At 34.2% G+C, this 13,223-nt stretch overlaps 1 protein-coding gene across 1 annotated transcript in view; it reads right to left on the bottom strand.

Annotated features, from left to right (window-relative positions):
* The window catches only part of LOC126817154 (structural maintenance of chromosomes protein 2), a 151,368-nt gene that overhangs the window by 76,377 nt on the left and 61,768 nt on the right, over nt 1-13,223 (bottom strand). The window contains exon 5 of the mRNA XM_056100213.1: nt 1,913-2,050. Coding sequence (XP_055956188.1) covers nt 1,913-2,050 — 138 coding nt within the window. The remainder of the gene's footprint in view (nt 1-1,912; nt 2,051-13,223) is intronic.

The following is a 13,223-nucleotide window of genomic DNA, read 5'->3' as shown; positions in this document are numbered from 1 at the left end:
TTTTTTATTTTATACATATTCTGACAAAGGCTTAAATTTAAAAATATTGTCGTTTTTATTGAAGGCTATATCATAATCGCGTGGATTTTTTTTTTTAAGCAATCTCAAGTATGGTTGTCACGTGACAATTGTACCGTGTTTATCATTGGCGAATGAATAAAAACTTTTGCAAGTTACGTGACTTGTTGCGTGATAGACAGAAAACTATAAATTGTGTTATGAAGAAATGCCATGGTGCCGTATTAGCCTATTTTGGCTACATGTACGGCATTTTTTGATACTGGCAATAGTAGAAAAATACTAATATTTTAGATCATCAACTTATGAAACGCGAACGTTTCACCGAATAAACGAAGACGGTAATTTATTCTGGAATATTACTGACATGAACTTCAAGTTGGTACGTGAATTAAATATGGAAAATTTTCAAAAGGTGTACCTCTGTCACGGACGGGAAAGGACAATATACGACCACATTTCAATGTGGGCGTATAAAAATGGATAATCGAGACTATGTTTTTTATCCTACCGACTTTAGTAATGATGATCGAGGCTAGTTTGAAAATTCAATGGCTAAAATCTCGGTTCATACATGTAGTGGAACCATTTGACTGAAATTTTCAGCAAAATCCCTTTACAGTATCTAGTTTTTAAGTATTATAATAGTGAGAACTGCCAGATCTTTATCTAATCTCCCATAATGTATCTTTAAGCATTGCAGGCTGTAAGTGACACACAGACACACAGAAATAGAGATGTTCCTTAGGATAGAAAGAATAAGTATGCAAAGTTTCAAGGTGATACATTAAGAACTGCTGTCTTTAGATGACAAACAAATAGTTACAAGAAATGGGTGTGGCTCTGCCACTGGGGGTCGGGCATGCACCTAAAACAATAGGGATCATCGTTAGGGTATAAGGAATTTATATGAAAATTTTTTAAGACGATCGATTAAGAATTGTGGCCTGTAGGTCACACACACACAAAAAGAAAAAGGGCGTGGCTCTGCCGCTGGAGGTTGGGCATGCACCCAAAACGATAGGGATGTTCCTTAGGGTACAAAGAATAAGTATGCAAAGTTTCAAGATGATACGTTAAGAAATGCGGCCTGTAGGCGACAAACAGACAGGGTGATGGCATATATGTCCACATTATGAATGTCGACGTATAAAAAGTGATCCTGACAAAATTGGTTATTTCTCAGCAAGGGAAGATGTTGGAAACCCGTTTTTGATACCTATATGATCGCATTGATTTATACTATTTGTACATTGAAATCCAATATCATAATTTTATAAGAACAATGAACATCACTTACTTCAAACAAATATTTGTTTTGGAGGCTAAAAATACATTACTTCCGGTGATAATGAATATGGTAAATTAGTTTTATGAAATCATAAATGACATTAGGCATCACATGGTAAAAATTTATGAAAATCGAATAATAATAATATCTATATGACCGCATGGGTTCATTTTATTTGTTGATTGGAATCAAATATCTTGATTATAAAAAAAAATAACAAATACGACCCAGTTGAATAAAATATTTGTTTGGAAGGCTAAAAATACAGTTTTTGTCCAAATGACGCCATTTCCGCTGATAGTGAAAATGTTAAATTGGTTTGACCTAGTCATAATTTAAAGTCAATCGGATATTAACCTTAGCCTCTAGAGCATACACAAGATTTTTCAAAGTAATCAAGGGCCATAACTCTGGCAGTTATTATCGAATATGGTTGAAAATCAATAGGATTCTTCGTCTCATGACCTTAAACACTACGAATAAATTTAAAGTCAATCGCATAATTACTTTAGCCTCTAGAACAACCACAAGCAATTGTGGACACTGGACAGACAGTCGTGGTGAAAACAATATACGACCATGTATCAATACTATTGGTCTTACCTCAGCACAAACAAATCCATAAGCAATGTAAAGCTTATTTAAGTGTTCTAATTCACGTATTATTTTTTGATATTCAAGATATGATGACCGTTCATCCTTTAATTTAGTTAGAGTAGGGGTTATATCTTCATTGAGCACCTATAAGAATATAAAAAATTATTAAAGATGTTACATATGCTACAATAAATCCAGATATAAAGTGATCAGGAAAACAAAGACAACATATATTTACTCTCAATAGGGAATGGAGGCATTAACAAGTCACTAAAAACTGATCAAGAGTAACAACCCATGAAGTAATTAAAATTTGATTAGCTTCTAGTTCTTCCTAAAAGCATTATAAAAGCATTTGCCATGTAAAATACACCCATAGTGTCCTTGTTAGTCAAGGCTATTGCATAGTTGTAGAAAACTTGCAATGAACAATGATCTAAATACACATTCTTTCATATGTTGATTACATCATCAATATTCTCCAGCCTGCTGCGTATTATAAGTGTATTCTGTATTCACAAATAACTCACAGTGAATATAGATGATATAACCCTTATCTTTTCTTCAGGGGCATTATACACTATAAGATTGGTATCGTTTAATATGGTTGTTTTAGCGCTAATAACTATGCATACAGTTTAATTTCAAAACATCGTTTGATAATTGATAATAAAGCTTGAAAATTACAAAAATTGTTTAATTAGTACTATGGCTTAATTTAATGGTACAGCCTTTAATTTCTCCGAGAGGTGTTTAGAAATGGAGGATCCGTTTATTTATCTAATGGGTTTAATGACTAGCCGAGCACTTTAATTTCCCGAGATACTAAATGAATTAACACCCGATGAATTTATCTACAGGGTTTAAATATTAGACGAAGCGTTTAATTTCTCGCAAGTCGTTTATCCGATCGTTTATTTTAATTACGGTTATTTACGTACTAAGTACGAATAAAAAAGGTGAATATAAAAAAAATGCACACCCATAGATGCTCACCAAACCGTGGTCATAGTATTATTATCCATTAAAAAAAATATGATTCCACCATTGACAAATACATCACAAATCGGTAAGTCACGTCCAATGTTATTATACCATTGGAAACCGGTAAAGCACATCCCAGGTATTGTATTTTCTTTAAATCACAAATGAATGTACATATCCTTTCACCTGTACACGTCGCTAGAAGCCTTGGCAATGCACACGTGACACAGTGATAATCTTGTGAGACTTTTTCACTTCAAATTGATTAGTTCTTTTTCTTAAATCCAACAGCTGCGCTAAATTTATAAATACACACATGAGTTGTACCTCAAATTGATTCGTACCTTTTCCTATGTTGTTGAAATAAATTGAAAGAAATTAAATTAATCTATATGTTGTTGAAAGAAATTGAAATAATAAACAATAACCTGGTGTTGATTATCGAACCCATTCTGCTCAGTGAGTTGTGATTATTGACGACAATTGATTAGTGATTGTTAAAGCAGTTTAAAAAACGATTGAGAAAGTATATAATCCGGTGTTGATTATTGAACCCATTCTGCTGAATTAGTTGTGATTGTGATAATTGATTGGTGGTTGTTAAAGCGGTTAAAAATTGAATATACTAAAAATTCCGAAATGCGACACATAATGTATTATTCATTACATAATAAACCTTAAATCAGTTTAACTCACTGTAAGATGGAACTGCATGTTTTCTGATATGGTTGGGTTATTTGAGCCTAAAAATAGAACACAGCAAGTCTCCAAAAGGTACCTACATGTGAAGATGGGCGTACGTGTTTCTTTGATCTGTTATATCATGGACCGTATTACGGTTATATCACGGGGTAATTCTGTTTTTGATACCCATTTGCATGAAAATGGCTTTCGATCGTAACCAATGTAAATTTAGTGAAATGCTGAAGCAATTTTAGTTTAAATATATCCTTTGTGTGTGAATTACTAATATTGGGCAGGCTGTGTAATATCAATATGGAAAATTCTAAAAAAAATTTCAATCCATACAATTCCCTTTTTGTTATTAAATCATCGTAGGTAATGCTTATTCGGCAGCCATTTTTATAAATGTAGCACAGCCGTTGGATTTAATCAAATCGTTTAATTATATTTCACCTTTATTTCAATTTCTTTAAACACATTTAGGAAAACAAACTAATCTCGTGCATATTCTAATTAAGGCTCGGCAGTCACTTTTATAAATTTAGCCTAGCCGTTGGATTTGATCAAATCGTTTCACCTTTCAACATGGGAAAAAATACGAATCAATTTGAAGTACGAAGTGAAGTACGAAACGGCTCATGTGAGGTACAAATGAACTAAGTACGAAACAGCCAGGTTACGAAATTTTATATCTATGAATCAGTCTTTTCCAGTGTTGTGTATTTTTACTATTCATGTTATCTTTTAGGTATCACGTCATTTGGGACTCAACATAAACGACATTTGGAACTCAGTTGACGACGTTTGGGACTCGACTGGCGTCAATTGGGACTCATCACAAACGACATTTGGGACTCAATATAAACGACAGTTGGGACTATTTATTTAGGAGATATATAGTAACAGCTGTCTTAGTTGTCTTTCGTTTTATTTAGTTGATCGGCGATTGTTGAGACCGCGATTAACACTGCTAGTTCTCCTTTGTTTTGTTTTATCTGCGAGTTTAAAACTTGACAATAATATATTGTTGAAAATTTGTGTATATTTAGTAATACTTCGTTGTTTTTCTTTTATCAAATAGTAAACGAGCTTGATTGACTGACCACTGCTAATGTTTTTTCGTGAAACGGTATAACTGCAATCAACACACTGCCGCCATTCTCGATGATTGACAACTCACGTTTTTCCTCATCCACCAAAGAACCGTTAGGTTTCTTTGAACATACTGCAATAACATCGGGATTATCAGTTAATCAGCTTTAATTATCCCACTTTGATCGATGCCATTTCTTATATTTTCCACAAAAAAAACTTTGCCGTGTACGGACTAATTTATCGATTGGTATTGCCATCTACGACAAGCATGTCAACGTGCAGCTCACCGATTATCGCTAACAATTTCTAGGGGCTTGTAAAAAAGATTGCATGTCGTGTAAATATTTATTTTGTTTTTTGTGTAGGTCATTTTCAAATAAATTCATCAGCATATTATTCGTTTTAAATAAATATATAACTTTTATGAGAAACGATGATTATCAAAGAACCGTAAGTGCAACTAATGTTTTATCGTTTGGTTGAGCCTTTTACTAACCACGTGTTTTATGGTAATAAATATTTTCTTTCGTGTTTTGAATTGGCCTATTTCTAATAAATTATCCCAAGTCCCAAACATCGTATACCATAGTCCCAAACAACGTATACCAAAGTCCCAAACGTCGTATACCCGAATCCCAAATGTCGTGGTCATATTTTTTTGAGTCCCAAATGATGCGAGTCCCAAATGATGCGAGTCCCAAATGACGTGGGTCCCAAATGACATGCATATAGTTTTTTAGTGTTTAGTGTTCATGCATATAATACAATTGTTTTTTGTTATTAAATTATCATAGCTAAGTATGTGTTCTGTTTTATTTATAAACCCTTTTCTTTTTCGGGATCGGTATGGCCCCATCAACACACATTATATTTTTTAATACAATACGAGTACATATATTGAGAGAGTAAATGTTGATTTAGCAATACCGTTTGATATCGTTCTTCTGCAGTCAACATTTTATTGCACCAAATAAAGTGATTACGTAACATCAAGGCAGTTATCATTGAATCCTGTTTCCTTTTGATACTGTTTGAAGCCAGTCCTATTGCTTTGTCTGAAAATGAGCGACACCTTGTGTATTGAGATCGACTATTTGGCGCCAGTGAAAAAGTCTCACGAGATTATCAGTGTCACGTGTGCATTGCCAGGTCTTCTAGCGATGCGTACAGGTGAAAGGCTATGTTCATTCATTTGTGATTTAAAGAAAATACAATACCTGGGATGTGCTTTACCGGTTTCCAATGGTATAATAACATTGGACGTGACTTACCGATTTGTGATGTATTTGTCAATGGTGGAATCATATTTTTTTTTATGGATAATGGATAATAATACTACGACCACGGTATGGTGAGCATCTATGGGTGTGCATTTTTTTATAATTCACTTTTTTTATTCGTACTTCATACTTAAATAACCGTAATCAAAATAAACGATCGGATAAACGATTTGCGAGAAATTAAACGCTTCGTCTAATATTTAAACCCTGTAGATAAATTCATCAGGTGTTAATTTATTTACGCATCTCGGGAAATTAAAGTGCTCGGCTAGTAATTAAACCCATTAGATAAATAAACGGATCCTCCATTTCTAAACACCTCTTGGAGAAATTAAACACTGTTCAATTAAATAAAGCCATAGTACTAATTAAACAATTTTTGTAATTTTCAAGCGTTATTATCAATTATCAAACGATGTTTTGAAATTAAACTGTATGCATAGTTATTAGCGCTAAAACAACCATATTAAACGATACCAATCTTATAGTGATAGGACATTAGATAAAGAGTAGACAGTTCTCGCTATAATAATAGTTAAAAAATAGATAAAGTAAATAGAATATGCTGAAAATTTCAGTCAAATTGCTCCACTCTGAACCGAGATATTAGCAATTGAATTTTAGGCCTGGCCTCAATCATTATTACTAAAGTTGGTACGATAAAAAAAAGTTTTGAACATTCATTTCAACGTTTAATTATTTGTCAAACCAGCGGCTGCCAGGCAGGATACGCCCACATTTTTAAGAGATGGATAGAGAAAAAACTAAAAACAAAAACAATTTTTTGTATAATCAGGGGTCATAATCCAGAAAGTTATGGTCTGAAATGTACAAATATCCAAAGGGACCAGTGTTTAAAATTGACGTCAGTCCGTCGCCGATAAATAACTTGACAGGCCGACTGTTTTTGTCATGGATATTTTGTTCATAGTTCTATCAAATTTTCCTTTGAAAATATATATATATTGCCCATATTTATATCCGAAATATATTTCATCCAGATATTTAGCAGTATTTCATTACCGGAAATGAAAATACAATTGTCCACCGAGAGAAATTATCGTTGTAGGAGTGAGATTGGCTTGCAAATATCAGCACGCTCCCAGAGTTCGGCAGAATATTATTTAACCATTTTGATCAAGTGTGAAATAGATGAGTCTGATAGTATGCCTTACTTACTGTCTTATTTGTCTTTATCTGATATTGAATACACATGCATAATCCGGCATATTATATACAGTGCACTCTGTCACATCCGACATCGTACGGGATCGTTACAATATGTCGGATTACGCAGAATGTCGGAATACCCAGTTTTCTCAAAATCTGAAATATTGTAACTACGAAAACAGGAAGTATTATTATAATGTAGCTTTGAACATAGAACTTCGAATCACCAGAATGTTATTCCCTTTAAAAATGATAAACCTTTTATTACATTAATTTTTATTTCATTTAACATGCGTAGGCATTTTGAATAGGTCAAGTCTGTCGTTAATTTATCTTCTTCGCTGTCTTCAGTTGATCGCACTCTCGTCTTTGCTATCATGTGTTCATTGATACTGGGTGTACTCGATTGAACGTTAAGGAATTGAATTCTCTCAATCTCAAAAATAATGACAATCGAGTGAAAATGGGTACTTCGGGCCACAACGCATGCGTCAACTGGATATATAAATATCTAATCCAACCATGCAGCCGAAACCTGTTCGTTGTGTTTAATTACATCACAATTCTATTCACGCCACCTCCATCATCGGGACTGACAGAACTGTGACAGGACTGAATTCTGCGTCACTCGATTGCAATTCTGTCAATTCGGGACGTTTCGGACTGTGACTTGAGCATCCCCAGGTCGTCGTCACATGGTTCGAAGAGATCCGTAGGGTGGCCAAACTTATAGGTTATTCAGGTTCAATCGGCATGCGCAACAAATGTTTCCAACAGGTGCTAGGAATATTTTTACGACTGTGAATTCAGGGGAAAATTCATTGATATTCTTGAGTATTTGTCACAACTGTCGCACAAGAGATTAAAACTATCAAAGTAATTAACAAAGACCCATGTTAGCGAGTTTTAATCTCACAGATAATTGATTGGTGATTGCTTGTTAATCTTTTGTGGCTTCACACCCATCCAGTTTTAATCTCATGGATAATTGATCGGTAAGTGTTTGCTTCACACCCACCGATTGAAGGCCGGATTATACGGTGTCTATTCAATGGAAAACGTATGACGGGACGGCTGATTGATGTCGTAATCCGGAACGTACAGAGGTCGAATTACCCAGAGATTTTTTGGCTGAAGTAATAAGGAAATAAATCGGGACATGAAAATGGTGTCGGATGTAACAGAGTGCCGGAGTGATCAGAGGTCGGATGTGACAGAGTGCACTGTACCTTCAATGGAGAGATCCAAACACGTATGCTACTAAACTAGGTCAGTACATCTACTGTACTGTCATGAATCAAAGAATAAATACTAAACTAGGTCAGTCCATCTACTGTACTCTCATGAATCAAAGAATAAATATTCACGTGATATAAATCCTTTGTCTTGTAAAAATAAAATTGAAAAACCAGAGCTGAAAATTCCCTGAAAGCCTAACTACCGGTAACAATATAATTCCAGTGAGGTAAAACGAGTGGCCTTTCCCGCCATTCTTTCCAACTCTCGTGATTTATTAGGAGACTTGATTATCAAGTCTATTTCTTTAAATGAAGAGTTCACTACCGTACTGGAGACCCAAGTCTTCAAAATCAGGCAAGTGCAATATGTCATATAGGAAGAATATCAAAGAGTTTATCGTTCCATAAATATAGGCTATCCCAACGTGGACATCAGGTCAGTTTAATAATGACAAAAATGATGTGTCATGATGAATGAAAAAAATTAAATGATTGTTGCTACCGGACAGTAAATTTAATAAGTTTATTGAAATTTAAGACATGTTAATCTATGTTTTGTTAGACCTTAAAAGCCAGTTTCATTTCATTTATATGCACAATATTTTCTGTTAATTTTCAGAGATTGTGAAGGGACATTTTAATCTTCAGATTTCTATGTGAATGGAATTTCATATATATAATCACTAAGATTATTACAAGTGAATATTTATTATTACAGGAAAAATAAATATCAAGCCTGGGGTGGATCGATAATTTTTTCTTTCGATACACGAAGTATAAACATTAAATCCTTCAAAAGTTAAAACTGTAAAGTGAACAGTCAATCAATATTGAATACATATTTTAACTTTTAAACCTGTCCCAAATGGCTGTAGAAGACACCTACGGAACTTAGAAATTCAAGGCATTTGGGGTGGGGTAGTGTAGGTGTGTTTTGTTAATATTATTGGGCCCACAAGTTAATGTTAGGACCTACAACTTTCATGAATGGCATCTACCAGCGGGTCCTGTTGGCTTACATCTGTGCTTGCCGAATTTGAAACACTGAAAGGGACTGAGATATGTTTTAAGTTTCATCAATATCGGATAAAAATTGTGAACACTAGAGGGTACATGACTTTTGTATGATAACTCTATAAACTCCTTTTAAATGTTGATCAATTTATTTTCTTTGACCAAAAACTGCCATGACAGTTTATCCAAAACTACGAGAGACTCCGCGAGATTACATGAGAATTATACATGTTCAGGGCCCAAATGTAAATAAACAATTTAAAGGTACATGCTTATGTAAACGATATTTAACAATCTCCACTGTATTTAAGAAAATTTAAAAAATTAGAATGATTGTTTGCCTTTGTTCATATTATATAAGTTTTATGCGATAGTCCATAAATCACAAAAAGCACTGACTTTATTTAAAAAGTTAATCACAACAAATGGCTATAGTTAAAAGGTTATCACATAAAATATAAACGTCCCTCTTCTAATGTTTTCAGTAAAATTAGCGGCGATGCCCCTCTCTTTGTTAGACAATCTGTTAACTGTTCACCACTTTTTGACCACACAATATTTTTTATGGTTCCCTGATCTAGCATTCCTTTAATACCAGAGATTTCCAACCGTAAACGCTTTTCTCCTACAGACTTAGTTGAGTTAATAGCATCATGAAGAGATTTGTTAAATGTTTTTGACATAAGCTTTGTTAGTAATGTCGACAGAAATATTGCTGTATCTATTCCATCTGACAGAGTACTTCGGACAATTCTCCTTAATACGTTTTGAAGACCAACATAATGAAGAGAATATACCATCTTTTCCTTGTAATAAAATGAGGTGTCCTCCCTGCGTTCCACCATCAGGAAGGTTTGCTAATGAGGCATCTGCATAAACAACAAGTGAGATTTTGCCTTGACCTAAATGTCTAAATTTTAATGAGAGCTCATCAGATTTTATTCTCTTGATAACCTTGTTTACATCCAGAAGTTCACTGACTTTGGCATCTTTCAATTTAGATGCTAAATAACAGGCATCATATAAGAAATCAGGGCGACTCTGGCGCACTATCCATAATATTTGACCAATTTTCGATCATAAAACATCCTTTTCACAGTCATATATGAGCAACCACTCCTATTCAGCGACATCTCTTAATTCAACGGTCACTCCTCTAACAATGTAAAAATAACAATCAACCCGGGATTATCTGTTTATTAATCTTTTGTTTTATTAAACGACTAACCTGATCATTGTTTTCATGCGTAACGACACATTCGATACTGATTGAATAAAATAAAAGTACCGATTTTTGTCACGATCATCTAGCATTATCGAATGCATCACAATGGTAGACAGTAGTATCGAAGGTTGGTACAAAATGACAAGTTTACAGAAGTTGTCCGAGACTTGAGTAAAGAATTTTCGTTCGGCGCAAGATTCAGCGACGGTCAAATTTACCAATGCAAGTATTGATGTTCGCTTCCAATGCATCCAAGCGTAATATTTAATCTATTTCAGCACAAAAAGCACCAAGATTTTATTAAGAGGCCACCTGCAGGATCAACTTAAGACATTTTTGCCCCTAAACTACACATAACTTCCTTGACCTTTTGATACCAGTAAAGTGACGCATCACTTAACCCATACACACATTTCTGTAAATGCCAAATGGAATTTTCACAATTTGCTTCAGGAGGGGATTTAATAAAAATATCTCTTTCCAGTTTTTGCCCTTGAAGACACGCAGTTTTTATGTCCATTGAATTTGGCTTCCATTTCATATGGGCAGTCACAGCTAAAATTATTCTGAATGCTTCTTTAGAACAAGTTGGAGACTCTTTTGAGATATGATTTCTTACTTTTTCTAACCCTCGAGCCACTAGACAAGCTATCATACCCGAGTTTAAATTCAGTTTGTCCGGGTTCAATGTACATGTATGAATAACACCAGTATTCTCATCTGGATCACTTCTTATGGCTTCTGGAATTATGTCTTAATCACTTTCGTCATTTCTCAGACCTTCAATATCTTCTTTGTCAGTCGTATTAAAATCTGGATCTTCTGTTATTTTAGACCTCAAGTCACCATCATTTTCTTTGTTATTGTTTATTACTTTTAAAACCCAATTTTTGTGTACTCTTACGTAAGTTCCACCATGCATGACAAATACAACACAGCCATTAACACCAATAACAATGCCAGGTCCCTTCCACTCTTCACTATCAGGACGTTTGTAGTAGACATTTTCTCCATTTGAAAATATTAAATCATATTATATGTTCTAGTTTGGTGCTTTATCGCTCGACGAATACCGTCTTAACATTCAGCTTGTGTAAATGCTGTACATGCTGAACGGAGGGAAGAAATATGTTCTGCAACAATATTACTCATGGTTGTGCCTTCAATTGCAGGGAGTTTGTCATTTATTACAGATGGAAGATTAGGATTACGACCAAAGACTAATTGGTAAGAACTATATCCATGATGATTAGCCAATGAGTTTTTGCCATCAACGCCCAACTGAGAGCTGTCTCCCAACTGCAATTTTCAGAAGATTTTACTTTTAGGACAATTTCTGTTAAAGTTTTATTATGCCTTTCAAGTAAGCCATTATTCCAGGGACTGTATGCAGTTGTTAATTTGAGCTCAATATTGAAATTTTCTGCCATGTCTCTAACTTCATCACTGTTGAATTCGCCACCATTGTCCGAAAATAGTTTTTTTCTTTAGGAGAACCATGTATGCTGATCCAGTGCTGTATGAATGACTTAACAAAAGTTGAGGTACAGTACACTTCAGGCGGAAGTATGAAAATAGTCCTTGTGGGCGTTTTTTTCCGCTCAAAAATCGCGGTGTTTTACCCATATACACTCCGCGGAATTAGAGACGTTCTGGGCGGAAAAAAGTCCGCGAAAATATAAAATTCGCGGTGGATTATCGCCCGCGAAAATATGAAATTCGCGGCGGATTATAGTCGGTGGAAATATCAAATTCGCGGCGGATTATAGTCCACAGTGATTTGAAATAGTCAGAGTAATTTAGTCCATATTGCCACAACGTTATTAGAAAGAAACAAATATTTAATGGAACGATATCACGAGTATATTAGTCGTTTTAGTTCACCGGTAATTTATATATTCATAATACTCTTTTCAAATTTCGTTTTGATTATTAACTAAAGTGTACCAATGTATTATTGTATTCATATCCTAAAATGTCCGTTATGTTCTATTCATTTATAATGTACATCTACATCGGTATTTAATTCGTGAATCACACCATAAAGCACATACACATAGCAATTTTCTATGTCATTAGTTGATCCGACAAGCAGACAATGAAACCATGTTTCGTGAATTCTGATAACAATGTCTGAAAATGGACATATATAGAAGGTAGCAATTTGCACGTGGATGTTTTAAAATATGCTGGTTTTTTATATACTGATTTATTATCCGTTTTAATTATGAACAACAATTTAACGATATTCGTAGAAATAAACGAATTAGCATAAATTGCTAGGAAGGAATATTTTCTCCTTTAACGGTAATTCAATTAAAATGACGATTCGGCTCCCAACGTTCAATATATACATGTACTTTATGTCCCCAAAATTAAAAGTCATATTGGATAGAAGCTGGAAGATTGTTTGCTTATTTCAGTTTCGTATTTGACTTTACAGATTCCCCACATTGCAAAACAGATCAACACGTCAAATCGTTTCAGTTACAGGTATAAGGCTTAAAAATATCATGTCTTAAATAGCCCCTTCAAATATTTCTTTTTATACTTTAAACTTATAAATGCAACACACAAACTGCTTACAGTATTTATACAGTTGACGATAAATATCCTAAATAATAATC

This window comes from Patella vulgata, chromosome 4 (assembly GCF_932274485.2).
Source record: "Patella vulgata chromosome 4, xgPatVulg1.2, whole genome shotgun sequence".
NCBI classification, from domain to species: Eukaryota; Metazoa; Mollusca; class Gastropoda; family Patellidae; genus Patella; species Patella vulgata.
The sequence above is the reverse complement of the archived record's forward strand: the minus strand, read 5'-3'. Positions and strand labels throughout refer to the sequence as shown.